General features: G+C 49.3%; 1 protein-coding gene across 1 annotated transcript; it reads left to right on the top strand.

Annotated features, from left to right (window-relative positions):
* The first annotated feature begins 5,717 nt into the window (after positions 1-5,717).
* LOC141026793 (uncharacterized) lies at positions 5,718-6,666 on the top strand. The gene is made up of 2 exons (XM_073503645.1): positions 5,718-6,372; positions 6,482-6,666. The coding sequence occupies exons 1-2, from the start codon at positions 5,718-5,720 to the stop codon at positions 6,664-6,666; spliced, it is 840 nt and encodes a 279-aa protein (XP_073359746.1).
* Positions 6,667-16,894: the final 10,228 nt, after the last annotated feature.

Below are 16,894 nucleotides of genomic sequence, written 5' to 3'. Positions count from 1 at the left end.
ATCAAGTTGTACTGTCCTCCCACTTAATTCTTTGGCCAGAAACTCTTTCTCAAGAAATTTTCCATTTCTAGCAACAAACACTTTGTTATCGGACGGGTGGTAGAAGGAATACCCAATTGTTTCCTTGGGATAACCTACAAAGTAACATTTGTGTGATCTGGGATCTAGTTTGGTAGGTTGTAAACGTTTTACGTATACCTCACAACCCCAAATCCTGATATGCGACAAACCGGGTTTCTTCCCGTTCCATAACTCGTATTGTGTCGTCTCAACTGATTTAGACGGTGCTCTGTTAAGTGTGTGAGCAGCAGTTTCCAGTGCGTGACCCCAAAAAGATATCGGAAGATTTGTAAGAGACATCATTGACCTTACCATGTCCAACAAGGTTCGGTTACGTCGTTCCGATACTCCATTTCTTTGTGGAGTTCTGGGAGGCGTAAGCTGTGAAACGATTCCAAGGTCACTCAGATGTTGGCCAAACTCATGACTAAGATATTCGCCTCCGCGATCAGACCGCAGAAACTTAATCTTTTTGTTACGATGATTTTCTACCTCATTCTGAAATTCTTTGAACTTTTCAAAGGTTTCCGACTTATGCTTCATTAAGTAGATATAGCCATACCTAGTCAAATCATCAGTAAAAGTCACGAAGTAGAAATACCCACCCCGTGCGCCTGTGTTCATTGGACCACATACATCACTATGTATTATTTCCAATAATTCACCCGCCCGTTCAGGATGACCCGTGAACGGCGTCTTGGTCATTTCCCCATCAGGCAAGCTTCACATGTGTCAAATGACTCAAAATCAAAAGACGGTAAAACTCCATCTTTATGGAGTTTTTGCATGCGTTTCTTTCCGATGTGGCCAAGCCGACAGTGCCACATGAAAGTGGTGGTGGTATCAGCCTTCTTAAGGCGTTTAGCATTCACGTTAAAGACATCATTTCCACATTCAAGATTTAGTATGAAAAGGCCCCCAACAATGGGTGCAAATCCATAAAACATATCCTTACAATAAAGTGAACAACCATTATTCTCAGACTTGTACGAATACCCATTGTGTACTAAACATGATCCGGAGATAATGTTTCTACACAGCAGTGGAACAAAATAATAGTTACTTAGTTCTAAGATAAATCCTGAAGGGAGACGTAGAGGCATAATGGCGACGGCTTGAGCGGCGATCCCAGTGCCGTTCCCGACGCGCATTACGACTTCATTCTTTGCCAGCTTGCGCACCTTCTGAAGCCCCTGTATCGAGTTGCAAATGTGAGCAACCGATCCGGTATCAAATACCCAAGACTTAGAATTTCGCTAGCAAGCAAAACGTCAATGACATTAACCTGTATAACAATTATACCTTTTCCGGTTTTCCCGGTCTTCTTATCTTCCAGATACTTCTTGCAGTTTCTCTTCCAGTGTCCTGTGCCCTTGCAGTAGAAGCACTCAGTTTCATTCTTGGCTCCGCCCTTAGAGTTGCTTTGGGAGCCGGTCTTACCGGCGCCCTTGCCCTTCTTTGGCTTGCCTTTCTTCTTTTTGAAACTGGCGGTTTTATTCACAAGCAACACTTGCTTGCGATTTTTCCGCAGTCCTCCTTCTGTAGTTTTCAGCATGGCGAGCCCCTCTTCCGGTGTCTTCTCCATTCCTGTCATGTTGTAGTTCATGACAAAACCGTCGTAAGACGGGGGGAGTGAAGAAAGCAACATGTCCATCATATGGCCAGGTGGAAGTGGAAATTCTAGGGCTTTAAGCCTTTCAGAATAGCCAATCATTTTGACCACGTGTTCGCCAACTGAACTACCCTCAGCCATCTTGCAATCCATCAAAGCCTTCATGATATCATATCGTTCAGACTTTGCGGTTTCCTTGTATAGAGCATCCAATTCCCGGATCATATCACGGGCTTTATGGAATTCAAAACGTTTTTTAAGCCCTGGACTCATGCAAGCTAGCATGAGGCACTGCACTAAGTTGTGATCATCATCCTTAGTGGCCCAGACATTTTGTTCATCTTCCGGTGCACTTGCCGCCGGTTTAGCTGGAAGAGCAGTTTCAAGCACGTACAATTTCTTAGCGCTCCTGAGGACAATCCTCAGGTTACGGACCCGGTCCGCATAGTTGTTTCCAGTCGTAGCTAACTTCTCTTTCTCTAACATCGGGCCTAAGTTGAACGCGGTGTTGCGAGCCATTTGATCTACAACTGAAAACACAAGTTTCACTTAGACTTTTGTTTATAATGAAATTTGCACTAGTGAATAAACATTTTTATTCTAAAGTGTGCTCTCACTCAAATCAATATCTCTCAAAATTGATTTAGGGTGATTCAAGATCCATATTTCTATTCGATGCCATTGACGGGTTCATCACTGATGACACGAATTTCAATCGGTAGGCCAACTTGCCGATCACATCTCTATGTGATTCTTGTTCATCTTTCGATGGGCGTGTTCCGAGCTCAGGACTCTCCTGCCTGAACGTCAAAGACAACCAAGTGATCTTGCTGCGAGGTCTGACCTCACCCGCCTCATTCCTCTCGATTCGTTCGTGCTCATGTGTACATGGCGCACCCCGAAAAGATACGAATTTCAGACGGTGCTACACTTGGGTGAACACTAACTACTTTGATATTTTAAGTTTGAGAGATCACCCTAATAAAAGCGACTACCGCGCAATCAAGAAGGGTGTATCAAGAGGGATAAACATCTCAGGCAATTCATAATAGCATGATATGGTATAGCCTCTTCTGACGGAGAAGCTAAATATTTCTTCGTCTTCGGCATTCGCGTCGGTGTTCACCTTCGCGAAGATTGCCACCACCTTGTCGATGCACCAGATAATATTGCTATCTCTATAGCTAATAAAATAAGTGCATTACTTAAGGTTGACACGCAGGTCATTAAAGTGCAATCATATGGCTCCAGCCATCATGCAGAATCATGACACGCAGGTCATGTTAGTTACATCATATAGTCATCTCATACATAATCAAATTGAATATGAGCATTGTTATACCACATCACATGCACATCCTGCAAAACCAAGTTAGATGCCTCTAATCGGTTTATGCAAAATTTTATTTTACGTGGCTTCTAAGGTTTTGACTTAAACCGCAGCTACCAACGTTTTATCATCAAGTATGATTATTCAAGTTGCTAGATTAACATCTCGGGGTGTATGAAACACGAGATAATTAAATCTCGAGCCCCATACTAAACTTCGTCATACGCATGACCCCCGTGCAGATCATATCTGCAATGCCCTTTCATCTGCGAATTTCATCTTTCTTTTGACTATGGCAGAACCCAAAGAACTGATAGCACTTCCATGATCAATCAGGATCAAGGATTGCCAGAACTTTGTCAAATTCCACAATGCTGTCTCGAGATTGAGCAAACGCAAATTCTAGGGAAGCAACAAGAACGTCGGGTAACAGATTTCATCTGTCACCCGCATAAATAATTTCAGCAATAGATCTCATCTACTACCTAATTATTTTATGCAATACCCATACATCTCCATGTATTCTAGATCGAAACCTGCATCTATGCATAGCACGGCTCTTGATGCCACTGTAGGGGAACGCGACAGAAAACGAAAATTTTCGGCATAGCGAGCACGCCCAGGACCACTATGGAGACTGCATACAAGGTTTGATCTGATCCGTACCGACTCGAAGCGCAGCGGAAGAAGAGTCGGTGTAGATCGTTGGTGCAGATCCCCGCAGCTAGGATTTACAACCTCCCAACCGCGAGGATGTACTCCCTCTCCGGACAACCCTTCGGGAGGCGGTCGGACAGTCCCCCGGACAATGTCGCGGACAGCCCTTCGGGAGGACCCTCGAAACTCGGACGGAGACTCGGACAGCCCTTCGGGAGGACACTCGAACAGCCCCTCGGGCAAAAGATCGAAACTACAATCTCTCTACGGGGTTGCACACATACGGTGTCAGCTATCCGGCAGGGCTTCGCCGTCCGGAACTAGTTCCTGCCGGAACCCAGACAGCCTTACGGCTCTACGAAACTCTTTTCGTGGGAGGGAGAGAAGAAGCCAGATAATGCATGGCATGTGTATGAGAGCAATGGATGAAGAGATGGCAGCCCTCACCTCCTCTATTTATAGGAAAACCAAGGGGTAGTGTGCCTCCACAAATTACCAAAAAACCCCATGCATTAGGTCACACATGAGGGTGTTAAGGACAAAATGGGATGCCATGTGGAGCTCCAAGGAGCTCCACCACCCATGGCCGGCCACCCCTAGGGGCCCCCCCCAAATGGGGTTCCTTCCCTTGTAAGCCACTTCCTTCTAGAACTTTGACCAAGTCAAAAAGGTGGCTCTCCATAATTATCCCAAAAAGCACTTTCACTATTCACGACGACATTTTTCAGCGTCCGTTCGAACTGAAAATATTTATGTGGGCTTAGAACATTTCCAGTACCCACTAAAATAATTTTCAACGCGTTCCGAAACAATTCCGGTTTTAGTGATTTTCATCTGCGAAACGCATCTGAAGTGGCTCCGGCAGCTCCGGAACATTTCCGGTTTTTATCTCAGAAATTTCCAAAAAGCTTCCAGAATGATTCTGTCACCCTCCAAGAATTATCAGGCATTTGCCGAAACCAATCTGACTTAATGGTATATCCCGAAACAACTTTTCGGTACCATCGAAACTTATCCGATGACCTCTCTCTGCGGTATGATTCTGCTGTCCGAAACCTTTCCGGTGTCCGAAACTTTTTCGGTGATTTTCTCTCATACTCCCTGTCTAGTATTCAGCAGATAGATGACCCTTAAGCGTGTGACCCTATAGGTTCGGTGAAGTATAGACATGACCCGGAACCCCTTCCGATCAATGATCAACATCGGAGCCGTGGACACCCATATTGACCCTTATACCCACACGAATGAATATTCGAGTGAACCTCCAGCTGTAGTGAGCTATTCCTATTGCTTCACGATATGCCACAAACACCCGAGGTGAGATTTATTGCATCCCCGTGGACGAACAATTTGTCCACCATGCAAGTTACCTCGTTACCGATTCTGTTCTCTTTTCTCGTTTCCGTGTTCCGGCATCCCAGTGATCAAATCACAAGGTGTCTGGCCAGACGATTATGGATACCGTAACACCGAGAGGGCCCGAGAATATCTCTCCATCGTCGGAGGAGCAAATCCCAATCTTGAGCTATCTCGTTACTTGCCATACTTTTCCGTGAACCCGTAAGCCGCCGTAATAGCCACCCAGTTACGGATGACGTTTAACAAACCCCAAAGTTCACAAAGCAAGTATGAAGGAACTCGATACTCTCATGGTCTAAGGAATTATGCAAACATTAACTATCTCTGTGTTATTAACCATAAACTTGTGACGAAAAGAATCTCATAGCATAACATCAATTTGGGTCGATTCAACACAAGTGTTCTACCAACATCGCGCCCTCAGAATTGCCAGCATAGACATGCCCATGATCAGGAAAACAGGATCATCATGCAATACATGAGCCAGTCTTAGAGGCAAGACTAGGAATACATTTTACCGTTTAGTATACCACACGTGCACATGAGTTTCCCTCCGAGCCTCGTGGATATTGCAGACTCAGGAATCATTGCAGTTATAGCATGGAAGCCAAACATTCATTACAAACTTTGGAGATACAAAATAACTGTTATTACTGCCTCTAGGGCATATCTCCTACAGAAGTTGCGATTCAGGAAACCATGCGCTCCGAATTCTCCCTGCCGGAGCTCGATAGGCTGAGTTCCCACCTCTTTGTGTGGCACTGGCTCCCTTCTAGTGGGATTGCCGGCCATTCAGGTGGCATCCTTCTAGGTGTGACGGATGCCACCTTCGAGGTGGGAAGTATGGACCGGGGCCAGTTCTTTGTCAGCATGGAACTTTACGAACGAGCCCTGAATTTCAAATGGGAGGTTATTATCGTCTATGGCCCGGCTGACCATAGTAGGTCTGCCTCCTTCCTCGAGGAGCTTCACCGGAAGGTCTCCGCGGCCTCCCTGCCCATTGTTGTCGGGGGCGATTTTAACCTTCTCCGCTTCGCGGAAGACAAGAGCAATGATCATGTCAACTTTGCACGTACGCAAATGTTTAATGACTGCATTGCTGATCTTGGCCTTCGCGAGATAGATAGGGTTGGTGCCAGGTTCACCTGGACCAATCGTCAGGCCTCCCCGACCCAATCCGTCCTAGATCGGGTCTTAGTCTCCCCGGAATGGGACCTCCGTTGCCCTCTGGCCTCCCTCCGGGCCATCACTCGAATCGGCTCCGACCACGTTCCTCTTCTCTTGTCCTCCGCCGACGAGCGCCCTCTGATCCCACCACGTTTCCGGTTTGAGACATTCTGGCTGTCTCAAACTGGTTTCGTGGAGGCTGTCGGGGCCTGCTGGGTGGAGGCTCGGTCCCTTCCCCACCCTCGCCCCCCTCGGCTATTGACTCTTGGCAACTTTGTGCCAAACGTGGCCGGCAGTTCATGAAGGGGTGGGCGCCAACTTGGGCCGCGACCTCCGTGAGCGGAAAAAGGCCCTGCTGACCGCCATCCAGGCTCTCGACCTCCGGGCTGACACGTTTGGCCTCTCCCCTGATGAATGGTTTTCCCGTTATGACCTGGAGGACCAACTCTCCGTCATTTACACGGACGAGGAGGCTTACTAGCGTTTGCGGGGCTCCCAGAAATGGATTCTGAACGGCGACGCGAACATAGCCTACTTTCAGGCCATAGCGAATGGGCGTCGTAGACGCAACACCATCCCCCTCCTCTGGGATGGGCTGACCCTTCTGCAGTCTCCGGTTGCCATTAGGGCCCATCTCAACGAGTTCTATAGATCCTTGTTCTCCTCCGCGCCTAGGAGCGGTCTTTCTCTCGCCCTCGATTGCTGGTCTCGACGCCAGCTAGTCTCCGTTGCGGAGAATGCGGCCCTCACGGCGCCCTTCTCTGAGGAGGAGGTCTGGGCTGCCATTAGAGGCATGAACCCCTCCTTGGCCCCGGGGCCAGATGGCCTTCCGGTTAAATTCTTCCAGACCTTCTGGAATGTGATTAAGGCTGAAATCATGGCCATCTTCAACAAGTTTTTCGTTGGGTCCATCGACCTCAGTCGCCTTAACTATGTGATCATTTCGCTCATCCCCAAAGTGCCTGGGGCCTCCGATATTCGCCAGTTCCGACCGATCACGGTGATCAATGTGATCTTTCAGATTCTGGCAAAAGGGTACGCCAATAGGGTGACCTTGCTAGCTGACCACATTACTCACCCGAACCAGTCCGCCTTCGTGCGAGCGCGATATATGCTGGATGGGGTGTTGGTCCTCCATGAAGCCCTCCATGAGGTCCGGTCTAAACACCTCAGGGCGGTCTTCCTGAAGATATATTTTCATAAGGCATACGACACTGTTAGTTGGCCCTTCCTTTGGGAAGTTCTGCTCTATAAGGGTTTCGACGATCGATGGATCACCCAGGTGATGCAGATGGTGTCCCGCGGTCGCACCGCCATGAACATCAATGGGAGATTGGTCCTTACTTCCCCACCCTTTGTGGGGTTAGACAAGGCAATCCTTTCTCCCCATTCTTTTTCAATATGGTGGTGGATGCGCTTGCCGCCATCCTAGATATGGCCAAGGCCGCGGGCCATATTCGAGGGATCACCCTCATCTGGCCGGTGGCTCCGGGATCTCCATGCTCCAATACGCCGACGACACCATCATCATGGTCGAAGGCTCGGACGCGGACATCGCCAACCTTAAGTTCCTTCTCCTCTATTTCCAACAAATGTCTGGCCTCAAGATCAACATTGACAAGAGTGATGTGATAGTAATGGGTTATTCTCCGGTAGATACCCTCGACATTGCCAACCGCCTCAAATGCCGCCTTGGCTCCTTCCCCACGACCTACTTGGGAACGCCCATCAGTGACTCTCGGCTTACTGTTGCGGACCTTCGTCCTACGGTAGCCAAGCTGCAAACGCGCATTGAGCCATGGCAGGGTAGGTGGCCGTCGAAGGCGGCTCGGACGATCCTCATTAAATCCTCCCTCTCCAGCCTCCTCTTGTTCCTCATGAGCTTCTATAGCCTTCATGAGACCCTTCACCATGAGATCGCCAAAGTCCAATCTCGCTTCTATTGGGCTGGCGATAATAATAAGCAGAAGTATCATATGGTTAACTGGCCAGACATCTGCAAGCCCCGAGAGCAAGGGGGCCTCGGTATCATATGCTCTAAGCGCATGAATATTTCCCTCCTTTCCCGCTGGCTATGGTGCATTTCCCAAGGGCAGGGCAGTCTGTGGCTGAACATCATCCGGAACAAGTACCTGCGCGGACAACCCCTAGCCTTCTGTCAAAGGTCTGGCGGTTCCCAGTTTTGGCAGCCGGTCATCCAACTACTACCCGTCCTCCGCATTGGGACCTCCATCTCGGTTGGATCGGGTAGTGCGACTTTGTTCTGGTTCGATCGTTGGGCGGGAGACACCCCCTTCGCGGCTCGCTTCCCAGACCTCTTTTCCATCGCTGTCGCCCCCTTGATTTCAGTTGAGAGGGCCCTTATGGACTTAGGGCGCCTCGCTTTCTGGAGGCCATTTGGGCCTCCGGAAGCCGCCGCTTGGCTTGAGCTGCTTGAGTGCGTCGCTCTCCACAAGCCGGTGGTGGATGCTGGGCCGGACGAGGTGCAGTGGCGCCTTGAGCCTTCAGGCCAATTCTCCACCAAGTCCCTCTACATGGCCATCGCCCCCTCCACCGCTCCTCCCCCCTCCCTGCGGTTTGGTCCATCCGCCTGCCACTTAAAATACGGATATTCATGTGGCAATGGATCCGCGGACGGATCCCCTCTGGGGTGGAGGTCCGCAAACGCAATGGCCCAGGGTCCGGCCTCTGCCCGCTGTGTGGTACCCCTGAAGATTCGAATCACATCTTCTTCTCCTGTGTCTCTGCCCAATTCATGTGGAGCTGCTTTAGAGAGGTGGTGAGAGGTAATTGATGTCACACCAACTTCCCCGACCTCTTCGCCGAACTCCAGAACTCCCCTCTGCCTTCTCGCCACATTAGGTGGCTTGAGATTGGGATGCTCGCGTGGACCCTCTGGACGGTTCGCAATAAGCTTGTGATTCAGCGTATTCCTCTTCGACTGGCTACTGACGCGCTCTACAAACTGTCTGGTTACTTGCAGCTTTGGCGGCCGCTTAGCCGCCCTCAGGATCGAGACACCATCTCCGCCTTCATCGCCAACCTTCGCTCGATGGCCGTCCGTCTGTCGCCGCCGCCCCCTTCGCCTCCCCCGGAGCCAGATTAGTCGCCCGGCCTGTTCCGGCCGCGGCCGCCCCTTTTTTCTGTTTTTATTTGGGCTTGTTGAGCTGTGCCCTCAGCATAACCTATGTACTTCTTGTTGTGTGTGACTTGGGTGTGTGTGTTCTGAACTAGTCCGTGTATGTGTGCTCTTGGCAGTTTACCTTATTTATAAAGCGAGGCGAAAGCCTTTTTCGGTATCTGTGCCTCTATGCACACGTCCCTGGACTACAACTATGCACCATGTTCGCAAGGCCACACCGCAGCAACGGATCATCCCTGCTTGACGGCACAAAAGCAAGCGGCAAACCGCCATCAGCCACTAGTCTCGCTAGCTAGGCCCAACTCCAAGATGATACCCCCAACGGGGAACACAACCCCAAGTACCGCCATCATCCGATCTGGGCAAACCCGGACCTAGGGTTTCCCCTCAAGTGTTCTGGGAGGGAAGACAAAGATTACATGTTGATGCCTTCATCAAGGTAGAGACGCCCATAGGCGCCATCGTCATTGGCTTCGACCGTAGTCGAAGTCTGGCTTTGGCCCGCAGTCTCCATCTCCTCCAGAAAAATGAGCCTAGCTGCTCCACGTCCACCTACTTCACCATAGGACCACCATGGCCGGAAGACTGGATCCTTCTAAGCCAGAAAGTCCCGAGGCAGGCCGATGAGATATGAATCAGCCGATGGGTTTCCGCCAATGAGATCCAGGCCGGGGGAGAGAGGCTGACTAAGGGAAGTGCCCCGCCGCCGCCGTCCCTGGACCTGCCCGGGCTTCGCCTGCAGGGCCTCAGGCGGCGGCGAGATGAGCAGGAGGGAAGGGGAGTCTGGCGGCGATGCAATTGGATCTTCCCCGAGTCGCCAGAGAAGGAGGCGACGCCTGGTGGCGCACATGTACGAGTGGCTGACTTGGTTTGTGTTGGTTGCCTTCATGTTGTGCTCTAGCATGCTGCCTATTCATGGTGTCGGTCCGAGTCAGCCTCTTCGAGAGTTGCTGTGTCGTCATACGAATCGGCGCCGATCGCCACATGCATGGAGACATTCAAGCTTGCTCTGTGGTGGCCATGAGCAGTCACTGGGTTGTATCCCCCGCTCCACCGGGACGAGCTGGGGATGTAGGTTTGGGCGCTTGCTATAGTGGAGGTGGCGACCCACACCCAGTGGATGATCCCAGGCTAGGAGTGGAAGGAGGTGCCTTTCACTCCTATTGTAATTGGGTCGCGTGAAGTGGATGGTTGGCAGTGTCTATTGGCATGAATGTTGAGGCAGCAACCCCGAATGATGATCCGCATGTTTGGTTTTTTGACGGGCATCATGACGGCGGTGGTGGCTATTTTTCTTGATGTCTAGGCAGCAAAGGGTGTAGCGGTGGGTGGCTCGGGATAATTCTCTTTCGCGGGCAGTGGCTTGTGCTCCTCACGGCAATTCTGGGTACATCGTGGTGGCACGGGTGCGGTGCCGAGTGAAAGCTCTCCGCTTTGGCACCAACTGTGGCCACACCTGCAGGTGGAGCTCTCCTATTGAGGACATTGTTGTGGTCCTTTTCTCTGGGCTATAGTTCTGAGTGAAAACCTTTTTCCGTCTCGGACTCGGCAGCAGCGATGCGTAGTGCCATTTTCCTCTCCTGATGGCACTGTTGTAGAACTTAGGCATCCTAGGGTGTGTCTTGGTGCTGTATTTGGGTCTGCCTGTGTTCTTTTGACACCGTAGTCACGTGCATTTAGGTTGTCCAGCTATCCTAGGATCTGTTATGCAAGAGGGTTCCATTACTATCTTGTATTGCTTGGTCGTGTATTTTGGTTTGTGCATTATGTAAAAAGCACGGCGAGAGCCTGTGTTTTAGGAGGATTTTGTTTTCATCAAGCCTTTTTATGTAAGGTTTATGGATACTAGCACGAATATTTGCTAATGACTTGTTGAAATTGTTTTAAAACAAAGGTAGCATGCGTTGAGAATATTTTTTTTTTGAAGATGGAAGGTTTGCATAACCAAGAATACACACATCCAAATTATTGCAAACAAAATATAAAAACTAATAAGTTTAAATATCTAAAATAATAAGGACGACTTTTGCTCAACTTCGGCGAGGGAGGGGCGATGACGGTGGCGCGTCTTCGACTTACTTTAGTGCTTGTAGTCGTCGCTAGGTGGTCTACGGATCTGGATGTAATTTTTACGAAAACACTAACGCCCACACGTGTGGGCGTCTGGCAACTCGCCCACACGCATGGATCCTCGTTCAACCAATTCTGCACGAATCTTAGCGCGTTCTAGCAGTTTTTGTGTGCCACGTAGGACTAAACTGATGTGTGGGCATTCATCCGGTCGCCCACACGTCCTTTTTCACCAGACGAGGGGCTGGTGTGTGGGCGTTTAGCAATTCGCCACGCACCAGTTTTTACGCACGCAAAGGGGGCTGGTGTGTGGGCGTTTATCACTTCGCCCACACGCCCGTCTCCTCGCCCACACCCAAAGCTGGCAGTTGCCATATGTTTCTGCAGGGTACATGGCAACTGCCCTAGCTTTGCTTGTAAGCAGATGGCAACTCTCTTTTACCCGAGTTGCCATGTGTTTTTGCATGGTACATGGCAACTGCCCTAGCGTGCACGTAAGCAGATGGCAACTCTTTCTCTTTACATGGCAACTGCCCTAGCGTGCTTGTGAGCACATTGCAACTCTCTCTTTTACCCGAACATGTTTTTTTGCCATGCCTTTTTATAGTGCTACATGGCAACTGTCTAGTGTTAGTCGGTGGCAACTCCTAAAGTTTTGAAATCATGGCAACTGCAGTAGACCAGACCATACATGGCAACTGCAGTTGAGCAACCATGGCAACTGTAGTTGTCCGACATGGCAACCGAAGTTCGGCGACATGGCAACTGCAGGACGAGGGTCTGAACCATGGCAACAGCGGGACGCACGGTGACTGTCACGCGGGGCGTGCGGGACCACGAGGTACGAGGCCTGATGTACGAGGCGTGTGGGCGTTATCTATTTCGCCCACACGCACGCGTGTGAGAGGGATTGGGAGGGAAAAAAGGTGTGTGGGCATTACTTGTTTTGCCCACACGTAGATGTGTGGGCTGTTCCTCTTTTACACCACACAAAATATGTGGGCAGACTTCCTAACGCCCAAACGTGTGCACTTATCGTTGTCCCATTTTTATTATTTCTGGTGTTCATCGTACTCCCATGATTTAAGATGAATAGACCGGAAGTTTTCCCAAAAAAATCATATCACAAGAAAAAGATTACACTCTCTCTCTCATAAACTTATGGTGTGTTTGGTTGGGCATTAGGGTTGCAACAGATCCGTTCTGCACCCTATAACACGTCCCCCGCATTTGGTAGACAACCACTCATTCCCTCGAACCAAATATTCGGCCTAGATGTGAAATGTGCCTGTAGCAACTATCGGAGGAATCACATCGTTTCTCGTGTGGGCTCTCACCTTCCCAACTCACTCACCCCATAAACCCCATCTCGTCTCTCCCTTAGTCTGACAAAAGGAGATTACCACCCTCGTCCTTGGATCCCTAATTAAATTCATGCTCCAGCCAACTCATCTAAAAGTTCAAACTCAAGACGTGCGATTTATGTAGGCTGCAGAATTCTTTTTTTAATACTGCGTTGGTAGTGTCTTGAACTTAAGACCTCCTATCTCAGATATCATATTGAATTCACGCTCTAGCCAACTCATTTAAAAGTCCGAACTAATGAAGAGAGACGGGCAATATATTTCAACACCCTCTCTCTCCTCTTAAAGTTCTGGTGGTGCCACACCGCAATTTCGGCCTAAGGTTGGGCCGTCACCGCTCTCGTCCCTGCCCCTTCACAGATCTGACGGAGGAGACGAGTGGCGGCAGGACAAGGCACAAGCTATTGAGACTTCTAGTGGAGCTGGCGGTGGTGTTGAGCCGATGCTCGCCAGCAGCGGTGTTGAGACGATGCTCCCAGCGGCTCTCCTTCCATGAATGTGAAGGGAGGGGACGATGCAAAAATACACGTAGATCACGCCGCTAGCCGTGTGCTGCTATGAGCAATCGCATTGGATGTCTGTGCGCACTTGAGCAGTTTTCTAGATGTTATGTGCTGCTTGAGCAATTTTTCACATGTCGTGCTCGAGCCGTGTGTGGCGCTATCAGCCATGCAGGATTAGGATGGACCTGAGGTCAATGAGAAATTTTTAAATGTGTGTGCTACTTGAGCAGCGATGGATTGTTGCAGATTGGAAACTATAGCTCCAGATGTGTTCGAAACTGATCTATATTTCTTGCTCAAATTGACCCATGCAAGGTAATCTCACCATTCACATAGAAGAGGGTGATTTGGATTGAATTCGTCATCTTTCATTCCCGAACTAAACACAAAACCGAACCGTTCCATTTCAATTTTTTTAACTCATACCAAACTTAGGAATGGAAGCGACTCATTCTACTGGAATAGAACCATGCATGACATTCCATTCCACTTCGTTATCAAACCAAACACACCCTTCAAGAAGGGGTGCACAGTACCCTAGGGGTGACTGACCTCAACCATTTTAGCAGGTTCCTGCGTCTGCGATGGCCAGGGTTCCAGCCATGACCGGCGTTCCGATAGACGAACCCCGAGCAACTCTTAGTTCTGAGCTCTACTGGTATCACACCGATATGGGCCTTTTTCCCCCCTCTACGGCGATCTGGTCGCGTTGTTGGAGGAGTGTCGCTGGTCTTGGTGTGGCTCGGCCCTCCTAGTGGCGTCGTTGCCCATTGCTCGCCGTGTCTTCTTGAAGTGCTCTGTTCCTATGGCTATTGTCTGCGGCCTGCTCCTCATGTGCAAGTTGCAATTTGTGGCCTCGGGTGTGCTCGAGTGGTTGCCCTGTTTTCTTGCTGGCTCTGGCGAGAGCAGCTCCGCTTTGCCTTCGGCGTGTCGATGGCGAGCTCCTTCCTTGGCGCAATCCCGTCTAGCCCTGTTAGGTCTTCAAGTTGTAATGTTTTTATTCTCTGATCGTAGATTTTAGCCTCATCGGTGCCTTGTATCTGCTGCCTGGGGTTGCATCCCGTTTTCCTTTTTATCTTCGGTTGTATGGTGTGCTCTTGTAATCCTGGCCGGTTGATGGCTTTGTTAATTCAAAGCCGGGTAAAGATCGAGCCCTACTCGGGCTCGGTTCGATCCTTTCATCTGAAAAATTAGCATTATATTGGAGATGGTAGCAGGACTAGCTTCTTGAGAGATAATTCAGCCGGGGACTCCTCCCTCCGCGACCGTGTGCCAGGAATCTTAATATAGCGTCTGGGGAAAAATAGAACCATGCAACATGAAGTCGATGGTGATAAGTGAAGTGTTACGATTGTGGAGCGCCTAGCCACCCTGTTTTTTTTTTTTTTGAGGGGTTGGCACCCCGGTCAAGCGCTCAACATTTGGGGCATACCCGGTCAAGCAGGACTACCTTGGTCTATCTCACAAGTACATAGTGGCCAATTTTTTTTGTGATGTGGCACATCTTGAAGAAGTGGAATCAGGGGTCTTTGGTGGTGAAATACAAGCGTAACGTGAGATGGACCAATTAGAGCGATAATCCAAGTCTGAGCCTGGGGTCATCTACACCCGATGAACAATAAATTTGAAAATAACAGTAAAAATTCAAAAAAGACTGCCTTTTTTGGCATCGAAGATGCCAAGGTGCACGAGAAGCGTGCAAATTCTTGTGGTGTTGGGACATTCGAGGAGGTAGCAAAAGAAATCGTGCCCAAATAGTGTTATTTTTTAAAGTTTGTTTCACAGCCAAAATTTGTTTTCTTTTTCATGACCTCCTCAGATGTCCAAACTACACTAAATTTTGCACGCACATCGCACATTCGAGCATATTTTCATGGCAAAAGAAATCAGATTTTTTTTTTCATATTTAATTAGATTTTACTGTTCATGCCTGGTTGCAGATGATCCTGGGCACCAAATTGCCGCGTCCCAATTAGAGCATAGTAACACCCCAATTTCGCTTCTGGATTTCTCCTCTGCGGGATTTAGCTCCCACCTTTTTCATTTGGAGTTCATTGGATTTTCATTGAATCTTAGTGCCATATGGTTGTGAATTGGCTAAGCCTCTCCCCAGAACACCATAGTCATGGACCTCAACATCCCTTGTCACTGAAAATCCTAATCACAGGCTCTTATCTCTATCTCTAAAACCCTAATTCCAAATAATGCCAGGATTAAACCCTAATTTCCCATTTACAAAGGGACCCTCATTTCTTTGTTCCAAATGATCCCAAAATATCCATGGGTAGTCTCCTACACCTATGAACCTCGTGTATGTGAAACTATTGTCACGTCATATGCAATATTTTGCAACTAAAATTAATTCCTTTTCCTGGCTTCTGGAGATATTAAACCCTTGAAAATACCCCAGATCCTGTCAAAATGCCATATAAATTTGGAGATGCTCCTTACACTTGATATGACCTGTGGTAGCAAGATCAAATCAGTCCTAATGGTAGAGGCCCCACATGTAATTATATTTCCCATATTCCAATTTACCCACAGTACAAAGCAACCCTTATTTTTGTTGCTTTTTAAATCGTCCAAAACTTCATGAGCTAACCCGTGGTACGTAGACACCAGACCTTCAATAATATGTGGTGGTCTAGTTCAAAATTTGGTGGCTATAATCTATTCAACTTCCTGCTCAAATTGCAAAATATGATCAAAAGTAATTTTCCACTCATCCAAATCCTTTGAAACTATTTCTACGGTACTATGTTTTACTCTCAATAATCAACCTGGCAGATGCTCAGCTCCAGGAGAATTTGTCTCGACCGGTAAAAAAAAGGTAACAAAATTAATCAAATAATGAATGCCAACTGATGAAGTGCTCCACTGTCTAATCCTGTGCACCAACCTTCCTATTGCATAATTATACGCACATAGAACCAATTTGGCACAGTTTCACTAGACTGATTGAGCACAGTGAGCTCTTAATGCCACTGCATGTAGCTCACGCGGTGACGGCGTCGGTGGCAAGCCAAATCCCTGGTCACCCCCAACGTGGCCGCCGGTCCCCTACCTCTGCAGCGCGCCGTCTGTGCACGCCCCTTGACAGCTATACGCTCCTACACTCCTCACCCTCCGCAGTCCTCCCTTGTGCTCCGGTCGCGTGCTCGGACCCGGCAGAAAACTCCGCCCGGCTGCCCATGTGCGCCACTGCTCGGCCGACGGTCTGCTTCCGCCGTCAGGTCGACGCAGCAGCGCACAGCCTCCGTGTGTCATTGCTTACCTCATCATCCTCTCAGGCCCCGGCTCCTACACAGCCGCCGGCAATCACGCGCCCGAGCGCAATCATTCATGGCGCCTCTCGGCGTCCGTCTATTTAAGCCGTTCCCGAGAACTCCCGCTTGGTCCATCCTTCTCATCTCCCCTCTATAAACCTACTATCGCGATAAATCGGCCGCTAGTGCCCTTCTCCTCCATCTCCTGCGAGATCACCGCCGCCGAGTTGCTCGACCGTGGCGAGCCCCTCGCGCCTCCCCTCTTTGATTAATCCCTCCAGAATGATAAAATAGACACGTATGAGCTTCCCAAACCTTCCTTTGCCCCGCGGGACGACCGGATCGTCGGCATCGTCAACGGATG

The sequence above is a fragment of the Aegilops tauschii genome, chromosome 7 (assembly GCF_002575655.3).
Source record: "Aegilops tauschii subsp. strangulata cultivar AL8/78 chromosome 7, Aet v6.0, whole genome shotgun sequence".
Lineage (NCBI taxonomy): Eukaryota > Viridiplantae > Streptophyta > Magnoliopsida > Poales > Poaceae > Aegilops > Aegilops tauschii.
Note: the sequence above shows the minus strand (reverse complement) of the source record. Positions and strands in the feature narration are given on the sequence as shown.

Bases quoted from the DNA above. Each gene is read 5' to 3' on its own strand.
- LOC141026793 (XM_073503645.1), top strand. From the start codon at position 5,718: ATGCGCTCCGAATTCTCCCTGCCGGAGCTCGATAGGCTGAGTTCCCAC. The intron at 6,373-6,481 runs GTTTCGTGGAGG...CGTGGCCGGCAG, and splicing joins ATTCTGGCTGTCTCAAACTG to TTCATGAAGGGGTGGGCGCC.